General features: G+C 43.8%; 1 protein-coding gene across 9 annotated transcripts in view; it reads left to right on the top strand.

The window, feature by feature from the left end:
* Window positions 1–19,455, top strand: part of inpp4b (inositol polyphosphate-4-phosphatase type II B) — a 159,778-nt gene that overhangs the window by 60,978 nt on the left and 79,345 nt on the right. For 6 of the 9 annotated variants that reach the window (XR_016116309.1, XM_089006957.1, XM_089006956.1 and 3 more), the window contains one exon: window positions 16,958–17,037. Coding sequence is in view for 7 of the 9 variants with exons in the window: in XM_089006957.1 (XP_088863083.1) it covers window positions 16,958–17,037 (80 nt within the window). In the remaining 2 variants the exon portion in view is untranslated. Of the gene's footprint in view, window positions 1–1,059; window positions 1,229–1,367; window positions 1,477–8,340; window positions 8,715–15,231; window positions 15,378–16,957; window positions 17,038–19,455 lie in introns of those variants that run through there. The other 3 variants (XM_089006961.1, XM_089006963.1, XM_089006962.1) reach the window with 3 other exon arrangements.

Here is a 19,455-nt window from a genome sequence, read left to right as displayed (position 1 = left end):
GCCTGCCATGCATGTTTTTGGAGTGTGGGAGGAAACCGGAGGACCCGGAGAAAACCCACGCGGATCCGGGGAGAACGTGCAAACTCCACACAGGGAGGCCGGACCGGGACGCGATCCGGCAACCTCTGCACTGTGAAACCGGTGTGCTAACCACTCGGCTACCGGGCCGCCCCTTGGTCTATTCAATGTGTTTGAATTGAAATCGTATGTCTGGTGAACAAACATGCGAAGCAGTTATGTCAACACCTGGTGTTGGTGGAATTAAGTAAACCAATCAGTCCCAATACAGTTTGAGTGTGCTTTTTGGAGGTGCAGTTTATTTATTTATTTATTTATTTGTTGACTTATCTTTCTACACGGCTGTCATCGAATCCATCCTGTGTTCTTCCATCACCGTTTGGTTCGGGGCCGCCACAAAAATGGACAAAATCCGACTTCAACGGACAGTTAGGACGCGAACCGGCGACCTCTGCACTGTGAAGCCGGTGTGCTAACCACTCGACTACCGGGCCGCCCATAATAACTGACTTTAAATGACTTCGTTCACTCAACCCGGTCTGTCTGTTTGTCTGTCTGTCTGTCTGCCTGTCTGTCTGCCTGCCTGTCTGTCTGTCTGTCCGCCCGTCTGTCTGTCTGTCCGCCCGCCCGTCTGTCTGTCTAGTTATTGAGCTATCTATCTATCTAGCTATCCAGCTAGCTAGCTATCAAACTATCTATATAGATATCTAGCTAGCGAGCTATCTATCTAGCTATCAAGAAAGCAAGCTATCAAGCTAGATAGCTATCTATTTAGCTATCTATCTATCTAGCTATCGAGCTAGCAAGCTATCTAGGTATCAAGCTAGCTATCGACCTCCCTATCTAGCTAACTAGCTCTCTGTCTAGCTATCTAGCTCTCTATCTAGCTATCTATCTAACTAACTGTCCCGCTATTTAACTATCCACCCATATTTCTCTCCCGAGTACCACTATCATTATTTTTCTTTTTCTCCCTGCACTGGAGGGCAAGCACAGACAAGCTGAAGAATGCCTGCACAGGCAAGCGGGTGGGAACGTCTCGCCATCTCACATCTTGTCCGGTTTTCTCCAAAGGAGACAGAGATAGATATTGAATTCGCGCATCTGCCGTTCAGTGTTGAGTAGATCGTACGCACCTCGCAAGTAATTTCCCGTCTGAGGAGGAATCTATCAAGTAATTTCCTTGGTGGTATACCCAAAACAGATTTGAGTGAGTATTTACGGATTGCGTGTAATTTTCTGTAAAAAAAACAAAAAAAAAAAAACAGCGTACGCGAGGGTGGGGAGCTGAGCGAGGGTGGGGAGCTGAGCGGCGCACGGGTGGGGAGCTGAGCGGCGCACGGGTGTATCGCTCTCTCCGTGTCCAACTGTTGTCGCGAGCGGACGTGCTGCGTTTTGCTCTAGCATTTAATATAGGTGTACGAAGAGTTTTAGGCCCTAATCATGCCTCCAAAGAAGGTAAGTGCTGCTTAAAGTGACAAAAGAAAAGTAGTGCGTACAACTATTGCATTTAAGAAAGAAATAATCACAAAATATGAAGGAGGTGTGCGAGTGTCTGATCTGGCAAGGGAATACAGCATGGCGAAATCTACGATCAGTACGATATTAAAGAATAAGGAGGCTGTGAAATCTAGTGATGTTGCTGTGGGAGTGAGAGCAAGTGTCTGGATAGATATTTTAAGAGAAAAGAACATCCTGTAGCCGAGTCATCCGAAGCTGTCACGTTCCGAGCGAGAGTGACGGCAGCTGACTTGTCGGAACTTAGTGGAATGTTTGGGATCCCAAAACAGACACGTACTAACCAAGCAGGATGTTTATTCACAAATAAAAGACAACACAGCGATTAAGAAGGCAGGGGGTGATCTGACCCGCTTACTACGCCAAAAAGCAAATGGCACACGAGGGTGCAAAATGACACAATCCCGGAAGATGAACTAAATTTACGGGACGCAGGGAAAATACCTCGGACCGGATACACTCGCGCATCGAAGGAAAAGTCCAGGTACGGTGGCAATTGAGACAATCATCCGGCCATATGAATCGATTAGCTCCTACAATAATAATAATAATAACAATAATAATAATCTCATCTCATCTCATTTTCCATACCGCTTATTCCTCATTAGGGTCGCGGGGGTTGCTGGAGCCCATCTCAGCTGTCTTCGGGCACGAGGCGGGGGACACCCTGAATTGGTTGCCAGCCAATCGCAGGGCACACAAAGACATACAACAGTCACTCTCACACTCACACCTAGGGACAATTTTTGGAGTGGTCAATCTGCCTGCCATGCATGTTTTTTGAGTGTGGGAGGAAACCGGAGGACCCGGAGAAAACCCATGCGGGTCCGGCCTCCCTCCACACCGGGAGGCTGGACCGGCACGCGAACCAGCGACCTCTGCACCGTGAAGCCGGTGTGCTAACCACTTGGCTATATATATATATATAGATAGATATAGCTTTATATACGAGATAGGACCGCCCCCACTCCGGACTCAGATGCGTCAACCTCGACCGCGAACGCGATCCGGGTCAGGGTGACGTAAGACTGGGGTGTTGGAAAAGGCTTGCCGGAGGCGGTTAAACGCCCCCTCTGCGTCGGGTGTCCACCTGAATGGGACTTTGGTGGAAGTGAGGTTAATGAGGGGGAGTGCCTTCTGACTATAACCGCGGATAAAGCGGCAGTAGAAATTGGCAAACCCCAAAAATTGTTGAAGCTGTTTGCGCGTCTTCGGGGTTGGCCACTCTACCACCGCTTTGGTTTTGGCGGGATCGGCCCGGAGCTGCCCCTGCTCCACGACGAACCCCAGAAAAGACAGAGAGCGGACATGGAACTCGCACTTCTCTGCCTTCACGTAGAGTCGGTTTTGCAGGAGCCGCGCCAGGACCCGTCGGACGTGCTGCCGGTGTTCTTCTGGAGATTTGGAATGATGATGAGGATGAGGATGTCATCTAAGTAAACAAACACAAAAACGTTGATAAAGTCCCTGAGCACATCGTTAATGAGGTTTTGTAATACGGCGGGAGCGTTGGTGAGTCCGAACGACATCACCAAATATTCAAAATGCCCCAAGGGCGTTTTCCACTCGTCCCCCTCTCTGATGCGAACCAAGTGATAAGCACTTCGTAGATCTAATTTCGTAAAAATGGTCGCCGATTGAAGAGGCGCGAAGGCTGAATCCATGAGAGGGAGATGGTATTTGTTGCGAATGGTGATGTCGTTCAGAACCCGATAATCGACACACGGACGCAGTGATCTGTCTTTCTTTTCAATAAAGAAGAACCCTGCGCCGAGCGGGGAACGCGAGGGTCAAATAAGTCCCGCCGCAAGGGAAGAGTCTCTGTATGTGCTCAGGGCTTCTTGTTCCGGGTGTGAGATATGGTAGAGTCTGGAGTCCGGTAGCGGAGCCCCTGACTGCAGTTCAATGGCGCAGTCATACGGTCGGTGGGGTGGCAGGGATTGCGCGTTGTCCTTGCTGAACGCCTCCCGCAGTTCATGGTAACAATATGGCACGCCCTCGAGACAAATCTCTTCGGGCGGGCCACCGCGGGAGGTAGCCGACCGTAGGCAATTGGCATAGCAGTAGGGGCCCCAACCCTGTATGGTGGGACTCTCCCAAGAGATAGCCGCGGTTGCCTTCTGGCCGGGGACTTGCGGGTGCTGGAGGTCTTGGGCGGGGGTCCTTGGTGCGGCGACCCCCGGGGTTGGCTCGATCGCCCCCGCTCCCCACCTGCAGCGGCTTGGGGAAATCCTCCTGGCGTCATGCCCGCTCCAAGAAGCAGCGGAGGAAGAGACAGGAGGGGAGGGGCACGCTCCTGGCGTCGACGAGGATGTGACAGGATCCCCTTTGGGCCCCGGATCCTCGGATTATCCCACGAGAGCTTTTGCACCATGATAATCTGATTGTTTTTCACATGCTGCTTTGACCTACTGAGGTTATGAAAAGCATTTTTTTAACGGATTAATCCCAAACTGACGTCATTTTTCTTTTCTATTTTACTCGACGAACGTTTTCTCACCATGAAAATGCATTTTTGTTCGAGACAGCAACATGCCACCGGTGGTTTTAAGTGAAATTTAATCAGTTTAATTCACTCTTGGAATTTGTATCGCTTGGTGGCCTCTGAGGGCCAAAAATCACAAGTCATTAATTCACTGAAAGAATGAAATCCACGTTTGAGAATGAAAAAAAAAAAAAACAACGGCAAACTCGCCATGGGGGTTCTTCAGACTTTGATATTAACTCATTCACTGGCTCACAATGTGGAAAAAATGTGTCCACTTCAGTGCCAGGGTTTTTGTCATTGTCACTCAAATTCCTGGACCCACAGAATATTGAGTTTTAGGACGACATAAACATTGAATGCAGCGTAAGAAACCTTAGACTCTCTTCCTCGTCAAAAAGAGTTAATTCCTAAATTATTTGGGTCTGGAGTTATGTGAGCTTGAAATGAGGACAGCTGCCCAAAATACAATGCAATACATACATATTTGCTTATGAAGCGCTTTATCAACAGCTGAAGCTGGAACAAAGTGCTAAGATGGAAAAAAGAGAAATGCTGCCCCCTTGTGGAAGGGCAAAAAAAACATTGTCAGAGTTCTGACCAGCGCTTTATCGGCACCCAAGCAAGAAAAAACAAAACCCGAACTAATTCAGGAATAGCACTCTACGTCATATTTTCAATTCCCGAATAAATTCGTGAATGGAAGTGAATGAGTTAAGTTATATAGGACTGGAGTTACCTGAGCCTGAAATGGGGGCGGATGTACAAAAGGCAAATTATGCCCCCTCGTGGGAGGGATAAATATTCCCAGAGGTCTGACCCGCGCTTTATCGGCACCCCCCGCCTGCAAGAAGAAACCAAAACCCGAACAAATTCAGGAATGCTTTTCACTCCCCGAATAAATTTGGGAACGGCAATGAATGACATAATTTATTAATTATTTTCTTGTATTTATTATTTTTTTGTTTCTCAACTTGCTGTATTATTGACTATCTGACCTCCTGTTGCCAAGGAAACCTGGCTGTGGCCTTGTCATTAATAGTAGCGGCAATAAACCGTCACCGATTTCACAATGACCAAGGCAATTGACGAGTGACTTTAAATGACTTCATTCACACGGAGGCACCTCGACTGATTAGTTTTATTCCCCCTCACTTGCTCGTAGTCTATCAAGTTCTGTCTCTCAAGCCCACTTTGCCTATTGAAATAAAATAGTATTGTGTAAGCACTTGCACTAATAACATAGTTCAATAGAATTGTTTCTTGTGTGCCGCGATATTTTGTTTGATGTGCCTTCACTCCCCCCCAAAAAAGTTTCTGAATCATAATTGACGTGCATACTATTGACCACTCTTGCCAAATTAAGCCTTGAAGCATGTTTAGCATTGACGTTACGGCTTTGTTGTAGCTGTTTACGCTGCCATTTGAAAAATGCGGGGTTATTAAAATATTGATCCACATCTTAATCTCCACCCCTTAATAACCTTCCACTATTGTTGTTCCTGTTCCTGTTTCTGTGCCTCGTCGTCCACTTCAAAATGTATCTTGCGTGTGCTAATTTGCACTTGTATCGCACTCAGATGCCAGATAAGAGTTATCGTGAAATTATTAGAGCGTAGGGAGGAAAACAAAAGCTCACGATTTAACACGCGATAAACGCACTAATCGTTGGAAAATATTGTAGTTTCCCCGTGGTCCTCCCCCAACCCCTCGTACAATCCCAGGAGGCATTCATTGTTTTTTCATTGATGTCACGTTCAATGCACAATCTTTAATCTTTTAGCGCCTCAAATTCGATTCAATGATGGAGTGCATTGCAAAATGTCGCACATGAAAGATTGTGTGGAATCACTATGAAAACACACCCAGATACTGATAAAGTTGAAACAAATGTTATTGCAGATGACATGTTGGCTTTTGATGTGAAAAACTGAGCCAGGTGACAAAAAAAAAACAACTCTAGCGATCCTGTTCCTGCTCACCAGAAAAAATCCCAAAATTCTGAATCAATGTTATGACAGATAAAAATGTGTGATGACCTTTGTTGGTTCGGTTTACTGAGGGTGTTGCATTGGAATGAGTTGTGGATTTATTAGATCAATTGACGTGAAGCATCTCCCAGGCTATGATAGTAGGAAATATGGTCCCTTGTTTGTGGCATCGTGGGCTCTGGAGGTTATGGGGGCATCGATTTGAGGTGTGGTGTCGACTAATCTTGATGGTAATGTGACAGTAAGGGAGGTCAGGAACAAATTACTTGAAGATATCCATCCATCTATTTTCTGATTTGCTTTATGCTCAGAAGGGTACCCGGAGAAAACCCGCGTGGCACGGGGAGAACATGCAAATTCCACATAGGAAGGCCGGAGTTGGGATCAAATCCATGACCTTTGGATCAGTTCTGGCTTTTGGATCAGTTCTGGCCTTTGGATCAGTTCCTTGTGCCTGCTTGGGTTTTCTCCTGGTACTTCTATTTCCTTTGACTATGAAGGTCTGCGCTCTGCCAAGTGCCTCTGCAGTTTCCAATGCATTCCTGCATTTTTAGTGTGTAGCTTTCCATGAAATCATTATCTGTCAGACGGTGTGCAAAAATGTGTCCACTCCAGTGCCAGGGTTTTCGTCATTGTCACTCAAATTCCAAGGCCCACAGAATATTGAGTTTAGGACTACATAAACATTCAATACAGTGTTAGAAACATTAGACTCTCTTCTTTAATGAGAAAAAAAGAGTTAATTCCTAAATTATATGGGTCTGGAGTTATATGAGCTTGAAATGGGGGCGCATACCCAAAATACAATACAATTCCACAACAGCTGAAGCTTGAACAACACGCTAACATGTACCAAAGGCAAATGCTGCCCCCTTGTGGAAGGGAAAAACATTGCCAGTGGGCCGACCAGCGCTTTATCAGCACCCCCACAAGAAAAACCAAAACCCGAACAAATTTGGGAATGGCGCTCAACGTCACACTTTTCAATTCCCAAATGCATTTGGGAATGGCAGCGAATGAGTTAGTTTGGTGTATTTTGGAATTTGGAGGACTGGATTCGCACATCAAAGAGTACTTGAGTACCTCATTGTCAGGACCGAAAAGCAGACATAAATTCCCACACTGGAAGATTTTATCTGAAATCGCCTCGGCACGAGGCTCGTCAGCGACTTGGATGTGGTTTGAAAAGTTCAGTTGTGCTGAGCAGCGGGGAGCAACTGTATTTAAACATCTTCTTGTGTTTGCCTGTGTACCTGCTCTGAGTGATAAGGGCCTCTGTGCCTCAAGCTTTTGTTCCAACGGAATTACTCGCTAATCCAACCTGCCGGTACAGACAGTTTCAAGGCGAGCTTGATGTCACTCATTTTTGGGGTGTTTTTGTGTCTTGTCTCTCGCTGTTCTTGTTCTTTTTTTAGAATCGGTGTGGCTTTTCGGGAAAGGTGTCGGTCGGGGTTGCTCAACAATGCTAACAAAAGTAATTGCTAAGGCTTTCGGATTTCTATTAGCTAACTAAGTGATGTGGTGTTCGTCCTCTTTGGAAAGAGATGACCATCTTCACTGGAGTGGGGGGTGGTGAAGATGACTTGCGCGTGAGTTTGATTAAAGTGAAGGAGAGTTGCACAATGTCGTCTGCTTCACTCTCTCGTCCCAGCCCATCAGAATTCAGTGGCAAGACGACTGGGGATGGGTCGGGATGCAGTGGATGACCACAGTGTTCTCCGTGTCTCACTGTGCCCTACTTGCGCTCCACAACGCTTTGCTGGGCCCACCTTCATGCCTGTTGAACTGGTTTCCTCCACGCAATCTGCTGGGTCCAGGCTTTACATCCGTAGGTAGAGAAGCCCTACAATAACCTACTGTCTATGTGGCATGCTCACTTAGACAGGGAGATGTGGTGGCTGGGACGCCTAACCCCATCACAGATCAAACAGACCTGCCCACTGCCATTCAAACAGACCTGCCCACTGCAATAATCTGGACCTTGTGTAGTTGTTCGCATGCAAGTCGTAAATGTAAACAGCAATTTGGGTCACACGCAAATACTGTAGATCAGCATGGAGGCACTAAAATAGGAGAGCTGGGAACTGCTGCTAAAATCCCGGCTTTGTGGTCGGCGCCCCTCCATTGTGTGACACTCCTGAGTGTCAATGTTACACGCGCACGCCATGCAGGCGTAGCGGGGCAATGCTTTTCCTGTGAGTCACGAGCCCTCCACTCTCTCTCTCTCTCTCTCTCTCTCTCTCTCTCTCTCTCTCTCTCTCTCTCTCTCTCTCTCTCTCTCTCTCTCTCTCTCTCTCTCTCACTCACTCTCTCTCTCTCCCTCTCGCCTCCCTTCCTTCCTGGCTGTTTTCGTCTTCCTCTTCTGTGTGTTCTTCATCACTCCCTCTCTCTCCGTCCCACCGTTGCTCGTCCGTCCCTTGCTAGCTCTCGTCAAGCGTCTTTGGGCTCAGTCATCGCTGAGGCGTCTGCGTTTTGCCTGTTGCTGCCACCGCCAAAACGTTGTGGACTTACTCTCGCTGGGAACGATAGCACGGCGTGCCGATCCAGGAGCTTATTTTTTATTGTTGTTGTTATTGTTGTTGTAAAAGAAGAAACGGGAAGCGGGGGGTGTCTTTGCTTCAGTCTGTCTTTCTTGTGAGCTCACCTTTCCTTCTGTGATCTTCTGGCTTGGTGGCTGCAGCTCGGCTTTGTGCCATATCACTGTAAGTCGTTTTTCCTCGGTTGGACCTTTTAGTTGTTTTGATTGTGTGTGCAGTTTAATGGAGTAAATTAATATTTTTACATGCACCCCTTGACCTCTCTGTATGGACTCTTCTCTACACTTCCACTCTGATGTGCCAACTTCAAGTCTGGATTTGACAAGGGTGAAAAGGTTTCTTCGGCCGTTATCTGTACTTCTTTGAAGGTGTCGGACATTTCGCTTATCCAAGAAACTTCATCAGCAAACTAAAGTCTTACTGGTAGTTTAGGCCCTATATATATATATATATATATATATATATATATATATATATATATATATATATATATATATATATATATGATGGGGTGAGCAGAGGACTACCCCCTGCCGATTCAAATTGAACCTCACCCCACCATATCGGTTTAAAGAAGGATTTAGCTGTTTTATGAACATCGCTTCTTTTACTCCCCTTTCAAACCATCTATGTTCTTTCGCTAAGATTTTAACCTCATTGTCGTCAAATGAGTGGTTGCTAGCTTTTAGGTGCTTATGTACTGCCGATTGAGGCCCACTCGTATTATCCTTGCGATGTTGGTAAAGTCTTTTTTTGAGAATTTGTTTAGTCTCCCGAATGTACTGCTCTTTACAATTTTCATTTTTACAATGTATTGAATAAACTACATTCCTTTGTTTTTCATTTGGCAGCCTATCTTTTGGATGCACTAATTTTTGCCTTAGTGTTTATCGGTTTGAAATAAGTTGGAATTTTCTGTTGCCAAAGGACTCTTTGTAGTTTTTCAGAAACTCCTGAAATGTAAGGTAATGCTACTCCTCTCCTTTTTGTATCTTCAGAATTTTTGGTTTCATTCCCTATTCTTTCTTTCTGACATTTGTTAAATGACCACTGAGGGTACCCACAGTTAGTGAGTGCTCTCCTGATATGTTTTGACACAGGTCATTTTTGAGCTTTGAGCCAAATTAAAATCAAGATAAATAAATTATCATATAAATAAATATCATATATATATATATATATATATATATATATATATATATATATATATATATATATATATATATATATATATATATATGCATTTGTTTGTGGGCGGCCCGGTAGTCGAGTGGTTAGCACACCGGCTTCACAGTGCAAAGGTTGCCGGTTCACGTCCCGGTCCGGCCTCCCTGTGTGGAGTTTGCATGTTCTCCCCGGACCCGCGTGGGTTTTCCAGTTTCCTCCCACACTCCAAAAACATGCATGGCAGGCAGATTGACCACTCCAAATTGTCCCTAGGTGTGAGTGTGAGAGTGACTGTTGTATGTCTTTGTGTGCCCTGCGATTGGCTGGCAACCAATTCAGGGTGTCCCCCGCCTCGTGCCCGAAGACAGCTAAGATAGGCTCCAGCAACCCCCGTGACCCTAATGAGGAATAAGCGGTACGGAAAATGAGATGAGATGAGATATTTGTTTGTCATAAATGCAACGCTGGCGCAAATGGCTGCCGCTGCTCACCCGCACAAAAAAAAGTTCTAATCCCGTGACTGTAAAGTGTGTCCTTGAGAGTTTTTAAAGGCCCTTAGAAATTAAATGTATTATTATTATTATCATTTCCACCGAGTAAGATACCAAAAACCATCTCAATCATGGTTTTAGCTGTTTCGGCTGTTTGACAGATAGCAACTATGTTTAGCAGTTTATCAATACTGCCATTTAAAAATTACTGTCAAAGTAAACATCAAACAAAAAAATAATGATGTGTGTTTTACATACCCGTATACTGTAGCTTTGCTTTAAGTTATTCAAACCCTGTGACGTATAAATACTTTATGTTGTCGCCTGCCCATGGTGTATTTGTCAGTCTGTTTCTGTGTATGTCATAGTGTGCAGAAGGGTCTGACGCAGCCTTTGGCTTAGGATCAAGCTTTTCTGCATTGTAAATAAATTGCGTCATTTTGTGTTACATACACAGACATACACAAAAGCATGAATTGCTGGGTGAAGGCCGCACGCATGCATTCAGATTAAATTGCAGGGTGGAAGAGACACTCGTGCACTCAAACAGTGCACTTCGACATGCAAACATACTGTGCATGCGCACTCACTCACTGAACTCATTCTTTCAGGGCTATTCCTAGTTCGTACACGGTTCGATACTAGAATTTCTACCTAAAATGCATGCCTTAATAAAAATGTCTTATTTTCCTCTGAAAATTGAAATATGATGGAATTTAGCACATTTCGAAAACGGATTGCTAAAGAACAGAAAAAAACTTTCAGCTAGCTGAAAGAATAGTCTCATCTTTTTTTCGTAGGCTTCTTGTTCATGTCCGAATAGAACATACTAAGCGGTGGACCTTGTAAATCAGTTTGATTCCACGAATTGCTCAGATTGTCAGGTTTGCTCTTGGGAGATTGAATAAATTGTTGCAAAAATGCCGTCGATGGCCTAACGAATGGCATTTAGTCAGTGGTGTTACAGCGCTTTAAGAAAGGGATATACAAACAGGTAGACGATATATCAATACTCAAGGTGTGAATTATTTATCCTCCCCAAAAAACGGCTACCATGACAGCAGCTAAGCGAGTCACATTTCGGGGTTGCGAAAATATTTGCCAAAAGACAAAAAAAATCTAATCAGGATGCATCAGAAATGTACAGTAAAGTCTCGTTATATCGATATTCAAGGGAGTCCAAAAAATAGCGATATAACCGGGACTATCGATATATCCGACCCTGTTTGCATGTAATTTTCTCCGTGTGTGCATAGAAATAGTATCGATATAACCGGGACTATCGATATATCCGATATCGATATAACGAGACTTTACTGTACTTGTATTATTACTTGATTTGTTTTATAGCACAACGATTTGTTTTATAGTACAAAGTCTTCTGAAATGCTAATTTTCTTGTCTAGAAAATCGATGTACATAGAGGCATCAGTCTCCACACACAATTCTTAGTTAACTTATTCACTGAATTTCATAAATTTATTCAGGAATTGAAAATATGACGTACAGTGCCATTCCCGAATTTGTTCGGGAATGGCACTGGTTTTTTCTTCTTTGGGTGCCGATAAAGCACTGGCCATGGCCTCTGGCAATGTTTTCCCTTCCATAAGGGGCAACATTTCCCTTTTTTTTCATGTTGGCGCATTGTTCCAGTTTCCGCTGTTGTTAAAGCGCTATATAACCAATATGCATGTGTTGCATTGTATTTTGGACAACCACCCTCATTGCAAGCTCATATAACTCCAGACCCATATAATTTTAGAATTAACTCTTTTTTTCTATGGAACAAATGAGTATAAGGTTTCTTGCGCTGCATTGAATGTTTATGTTTGAGTGTTTGAATATTCTGCGGGTCCTCGAGTGGACACATTTTTGCACGTCTGACAGTGAATGGGTATACATAAAAAATATCCAATGGTAATACATTGACACGTAACTGTTATCCAGTCTTTTTCTGTCTTCTCCACCGCCACACAAGTTCGCTGTCCAAACACACATTAAAAGAGTACACATGCATTTTCCCCACATCTATAACGACTTAATGAGGACAAGCCAGCTCGGCCTTGTTTGCGGTGAAGGAAGCAGCGCTTTATTAGTGCAGACAACCTTGCTGACACTTCCTGATATGAATGTGCTCATAATACATAAATAAGAATCACATGCTGCCTCTGATGTTTCAAATCATGCGCAAGAGTGCTTGTCCTCCAAAAGCCAGATGAGGTGGACTGCGATGATGGACATTTGTGTGTATAGTGTGTGGAATCAATACATTTCCAGTTTGAGCAATGTATTCTGCCAAAACAGATGGGTTGTCCTTCAAAAGGAAATAAGTCTTATTTACACCGCATATCTAAAATTGTCATTTGTTTTATATTTCGCGCCAAAATTACCATGACCACTGACAAAAGGTTCTATTTTTATTTTTAGGAGGAATAGTTAGCAAGGTTGCTATTTAGCTAACTGAACAAGAGGCAATCAAAGTCCCCCATCGCGCCAAGGGCGGACATGTACAAGTGTTGGTCAAGGAAGGAAAACATGTTCAAGGTCGCAAATGTTTGAATGTTTTTTCTTATCAGAAAGGAATTTTTATTGACAAAAGATCATGTTCAAAATTGGGTGCGAAAAGGACATAATACAAACGTCTGAAGAATGTTTGAACATTAGTAACCTCGACTAGCATCTGATGAGAACGCAAGCAACACTTGCTCCATTCACAAACATTTAGAAACGTTCATTCCTCATTGGAATTGTGGCTCTAGCTGACTTGTTAACCTCATTTGTTCTTGAGCTCCATGATAAATGTTTAGTTGGCTGATAGTCAGTTAGGTAAATAGTTATTTGAGTTGTCTTATGGAATAGCTACATGGCCAAATTGCTGTTTTGTTAATTAGCGAGTTATATGGTGAGCTAGTTGGCACAGTTGCTCGGGAGCTGTGTTTGGGTTTTGTTGCAGTTTGTTACCAAACTAGATTTAGTTGGTTGGTTGGTTTGATGTTTGATATTGCGCTAGCTAGTTGTTGACTAAGTGGCTAGTTGTTATTTTAAAAATTGCATCAAAAACTAGGCTCACTGGCGTGTTTTTGTTGTTTGTTAGTTTATTTTGTTAGGCGCTAAGCGGCTTGTTTGTTAGCTTGATGGATAACTGGCGTGTTGGTCAGTTAGATGTAGTTACGTAAATCGGAATCAGAATCATCTTTATTGCCAAGTATGTAGAACACACAGGGAATTGGTTTCCGGTCGAACACGCTGCACTAGTATCATCGGCAAAAAATTGCAAGGAGGCACTATACAGTTCCATTTGGGCTACTGTTCAAAGAGTTAATGGATTGGGGGAAGAAGCTGTTTAAATGTCTGCTGGATTTGGTGCACATTGATCGGTAGCGCCTGCCTGAGGGGAGTAGCTGGAAAAGGTGGTGGGCAGGGTGCGCAGGGTCCAGTATGATTTTCCGCTCCCTAGTTTGGATTCTTGCAGTGTGCAACTCCTCGAGAGTGGGTAGGGCCGTGCCAATGATTTTTTCCGCCGTCCTAATTGTCCATTGAAGTCGGATTTTGTCCGTTTTTGTGGTGGCCCCGAACCAAATGGTGATGGAAGAACACAGGATGGATTCGATGACAGCCTTGTAGAAATGTTGCAGCACCTCCTGTGGCATGCCATGCTTCTTTAGCAGCCTCAGGAAGTACATTCTCTGTTGGGCCTTTTTCAGGATACAGTTGGTGTTGACCTCCTACATCATGTCCTGGGAGACTGTGATTCCCAGGAACTTGAAGGTCTCAATGGTTGACACGAGGCAGTTGGATAGTATGAGGGGTAGCTGTGGTTATGGATGTTTCCTGAAGTCCACGATCATCTCGACTGTCTTGAGCGTGTTCAGCTCCAGGTTGTGACGGCTGCACCAGAGCTCCAGCTGCTCCACTTGTTGTCGGTACGCAGACTCGTCGCCGTATTTGATGAGACCGATGACCGTGGTGTCGTCTGCAAACTTTATGAATTTGACAGCTGGGTGCGTTGAGGTGCAGTCGTTCGCGTAGAGAGAGAAGAGCAATGGAGAGAGGACGCATCCCTGCGGGGCTCCAGTGCTTGTGGTTCGTGTTGAGGATGATATTTTTCCCAGTCTGACCTGTTGTGTCCATCCTGTCAGGAAGCTGAGGATCCACTGGCAGATCGTAGGGGACACTCCAAGCTGGAGAAGTTTGGGGATGAGGAGTTCTGGGATGATGGTATTGAACACAGAGCTGTAGTCCACAAACAGGATCCTTGCGTAGGTTCCTGTGTTGTTGAGGTGGTCGAGGATGTGGTGCAGTCCGATGTTGACTGCATCTTCCACAGACCTGTTTGCCCGGTAGGCAAACTGAAGAGGATCTAGCAGAGGTCTGTTGATGTTCTTTAGGTGGTTCAGCACGAGGCGTTCAAAGGACTTCATGACCACAGACGTCAGAGCAACAGGTCTATAGTCGTTCAATCCCGAGGGTGCTGGTTTCTTTGGAACTGGGACGATAGTAGACCGTTTGAACCAGGATGGGACTTCACACTGCTCCAGGGATCTGTTAAAGATTCGTGTGAAGACCGGAGCCAGCTGGTCAGCGCAGACTTTCAGGCAGGAGGGGGACACTCTGCTGTTTGACGACGCTGTTAATTAGCTAAATGACTGAGTGGCTAGTTCTTGAGTTAGCCACCCATTTTGTCAATTAGTTCGAGATTGTTGCAACCTTACTTTGCAGTTTTGTCATTGTTTTTGTTTTGTTTTCATTGCTGTACAGAGGGTGGAACATCATTTTAATGGTTTGGCCTCTAAGTTGTCGCTTCTTGTATTAGTTAAGCAATCATTGCTTGTTTCATTTCATATTTTAAATGAGTCAATCAGATGAGTTGTGTACCTGCCAAATGGAACCAATCACATTCTATTGGTCGCCGGTGCCAAGATGGATCACGACCGAAGCTCTGGCGCATCATAATCAATCCTCCCTGATCTTGCACCAGAGTGCCATTTGTCTTCCTCTGTGCTTTCTTTCGCTCCTCCTCTCAGTCCCTATTTTAGTCGTCATTTTTCGCCCGCCCGGCCGCTTTGATCCCTCGCCTGCGAGGGACGTCTCAGGAGCTTCATTACTTTTAAAGCATTCACGTTGAATGGCCATAAAAAGATGCCACCCAATGGATTTTCAAGATGGACTTGTAAGTAATGGTTACACCTGACTGTAATGTTCTTGTGTAAATGCCCTTGTGAGCTATGCAGGGGGGGTCTTTGGGACCAGCCCACGCAGAACAGACCCCCCCCCCAAAAAAAAAAGCCTTTTAGGATGACCATTTCGCACCCATCATGACCACCGTGCGACAAACTTCAAGTCCTGCCATTTTTTTTTTGTTATGATTTAGTCAAATAACTGCTTAAATAAGTGAACTAGCCATTTAATCCGCTCAGTAATTTTGGCTCAAAAACTATTGAGTTCTGTGGTTGATTTGTCACTTCAAGACCGATAATTGGTAAGCTGAATGAATGTATCTGTATTTACCTAAATGGCTATTTAATTTGTCTTTTTTTAATCATTGAATGGCGACTAATTTTTAACAGGGTTCTTCAATGACATGTTCAATACGTAGCTCAGTCAGCTCTGATCACAAACCTCAAGTGATCTTCTTGTTGTCATTTTTTTTTTTTGCATTTCTTGACTGACCTTTTCGTCCTCTCTTATTCTTTACGTGCGGGCACAGTTTGGCCCTAAGCACGTGGGGATTTGTTGGGGGGGGGGGGGGTAGCCTGAAAAAGCTCAAGGAGGAAATGATTGAAAGGAAAGGTCAGTAGGCAGGATGCATTTTTTTTAATAATCTGATGCACTATTGCTGAACAAGAGAGAGACAGAGTGCATTTGGTTTAAGGACGGAGGACAGATTTTTAGGAGTTCAAATCGCTCAGAGTCCACGTAACCACAAATGATGTGACTCTCTATTGTTGATAAAACTGGGCTGCATTGTGTAAACGTCTCACTAATAATCTCCATGTAATGGATATCAAGTCTGCTACGTTTTCACCGCTATTATTCCTAAATAAATCACTTATAGGAGGCCGATCCTACAATGAAAAACCGACCCTGGTTCCCCAAAAATCGGTACCCCATCTTGGTGCATAGCACAATGTAATGTTTGTGTTACGTTGCGTGCTCAAAGCCACGTGGACTCTTGTTTCTAAGCGGCTTTCAAAACTCTCAAGTACACTTTACAGTCACGGTATAGTCCGAAGCACGAAACAGGCTTCTGATTGGCTGCCGTGCCGATTATGCAAATTGCCAAATGAACGTTTCTGCTTCGGACTATACCGTGACTGTAAAGTGTACTTGAGAGTTTTGAAAGCCACTTAGAGACAAGAGTCCACGTGGCTTGTAGCGGTTTGCTTGTAGCTTTTGCTTTATTGAATAAAACAAACATTTGATTTGAAAAAAATCATATTTTTCTCTTGACCTTATTTATCTTCCACTACTGTTAATTACTCTTCAGCATCCTTGGCACAATTCAGAATGGGCTTTTTAAACGGTCCACTGTTTTCTTTTTCATCTTCCTGTAAATTTGTCTTGGCTCACTTCTTGATGGGCTCCACGCTTCATTTTTTTTTTTGAACGACTTGTGAAGTGTCGGCATCGCACTCAGGCGAACATGACCATGACCCGGGCGAGTCGCAACAAGGCAGAGAAAATTAATGTTGAGGGATTGAATCGAAAGGTGTAAATGACATTTTGTTTTTGTTTGTCTCATTTACGCAGGGCAGCTTTCTGGGAAGTGCCACATTTTCAGTGGGCGATCTGCTGCGGGCCAAAGATGAACGACTGTCCTTGAGTCTCAGGTAGGCACATCTGTTCTCGCTTTTATTTCACCATAAAATGTGTTTTCATCAGAACAAACGTCGAGTTGTTTTTTTTGCGGAACTGCAGTGGCGGGATGCTGCATTTCCTATAGGAATACTAAACACAAGCAGACATTTTTTTTTGCTTTTAGGTTACTCAGGTGTCGGGAAAAAAATTACAAAAAAGCTAAAGTCTCAATCTCCCTTTTTTCACATACTAGATGAATAGACACATGTAAATGACACCTTGTTAACAAAAAATGATTTTGAGGCTTGCCCAGTTAAAATCTCACAATCACTGACACGGTGGATTTACACAATGTGGGATCGTCAACTGTTCCCTTTGATTGACGGATAGATAAAATGACACTGTGTGGTATGACTATTGAGGAGGACAACCGACGTCTCAGGACAAGTTGTGTCCATAATTTGTAAAATGGCTTCAAATGACTTCTCCTAGGCGTATTTTAATACGATTCCACCGCATATACAGTAAAGTCTCGTTATATCGATATTCTAGGGAGTCAGAAAAATATCGATATAACCGGGACTATCGATATATCCGACCCTGCACGCATGTAATTTTCTCCGTGCGTGCATAGAAATAGTATCGTAATAAGCGGGACTATCGATATAACCGATATCGATATAACGAGACTTTACTGTAGCTATATTTTACGTTTTAAGACTCGCGCTGAACATTCAGGAAGTCTTGTTTTTGAGTTGGTGACGAGTCCGTACGTGACGTCAGAAAAGGACCGCCTCCTCACCGTAAAAAAGACGCATTGTAGCGTCTTTCCATCACGTCAATGTATTTTGCTGTACTGTTTTTTTTAAACCATGTCTTACACCCAAAAGCCGCCAGCAGAGGGAGGCAAGCTCCATGGAAAGAATGTATCAGCCTGTGGAAACGAGCTGATTCATTCCTCACCGGAGCTGGTCGCCATTTTTCTGCCTCTTATTGGGTGAGACATCCCCCCCCCCCCCCCCCCCCGCCCGTTTGCCTCAAAATGGCCCAAATAAATTCTTTAATCGATTGCAAACATGTATGCTTTGCTCATCAGGACTATTTGAATCATATTCATAACTGGATGTGTAACAAGAAAGCATATTCTCCGAATCTGAAGCCATTGTTTTGATTCACAAGCAATGCAAGACGTCTTGGCGTCCCAATTCGCAGCTCAATCTTTTGCAGATCTTGTAAAACATACTGTGATACAGTGATTATGTCAAGCGATAAAGATATCTGAATACAACACAATTTAATACATGGATGGAAAACAAAAACTGCAACGTTTACATTACTTACGTTGATAAAATATTCTGTGGCACGTCAAACTCTTTCGCGATGGAGGATTTTTTCTGCTTGTTGGATTCTCCTCGACAGCCACTATTGCCTTGTACTTCGTTCCGAGGTCACAATTCTTACGTTTCCCCATGGTTGAAATTGGTGTTGAACAATTGTATACTGTATCAGAAGACTACAGTATGTTTCAGATGCTATTGCAGCTCTGCTACACTGTGCAAGACACGACAGCTGGTCATGTGACCAATGGTGTGACCGATACAGATTTCGCTAATGGTGGTACTGTATAGCAATCCCTAAGAAAATGTATCGATATAAACAGAGCAAAATGGCCGGCGGGAGATGAAAAAGGTCATCGTAGTAACCGGATTATCGTAATAACCATATATCGTACTAAACGGAACGAATTATACATAACAAGACTAGGAAATTTGCCGGGAAATGAAAATAGTATCGTAATAAGCAGTAATATCAATTGGATTTGCCTTTATTAGTCTCACAGTGGAGAAATTTACATTTCACAGCATCAAAGTGATGAAAGGAAATATAACCGATATCGATATAACGAGACTTTACTGTAGCATCGTCCGACCACGCGCAGTTGATGAAAATCCCCCCCCCCCCCCCTGGTCATTTTCTGTCTTTTGTTCCGCTTTTCATTTCCTGTCTGGGATAGCGGAAACGCAGTATATCATTTTATTTCTTGCAAAACACGGCTTTATAAAGGGCATGGCCCCTATTTGCATATTGCCATGGTTAGTGTGACAAAGTCCTCCGGAGACATTGGACAGAAGTCTTTTGTCTCAATAGTTTGAAAAAAATATATACATACCTTCAACCCCTCCCCAGTGTCACATTGATTTGAGTAGTTGCCTGCGATACTAAGTGTCACTTATTCATCCCCATTCAGGATTGGAAGAAATGTTATGACCCTCAGTGGAGCTATTTCTCCTCACTAACTGCTCTGAAATGTTCAAATCCAGTCATGTAAATCACCTTGATTGTTTTCTGTAATTTTTCATTTTTCTGGTAGATTAGCATTAGCCAATGGAACAGGTCAATTATATATATATATATATATATATATATATATATATATATATATATATATA

The sequence above is a fragment of the Hippocampus bargibanti genome, linkage group LG10, assembly GCF_051943395.1.
Source record: "Hippocampus bargibanti isolate YZ-2025 linkage group LG10, ASM5194339v1, whole genome shotgun sequence".
NCBI lineage: Eukaryota > Metazoa > Chordata > Actinopteri > Syngnathiformes > Syngnathidae > Hippocampus > Hippocampus bargibanti.
The sequence above is the reverse complement of the archived record's forward strand: the minus strand, read 5'-3'. Positions and strand labels throughout refer to the sequence as shown.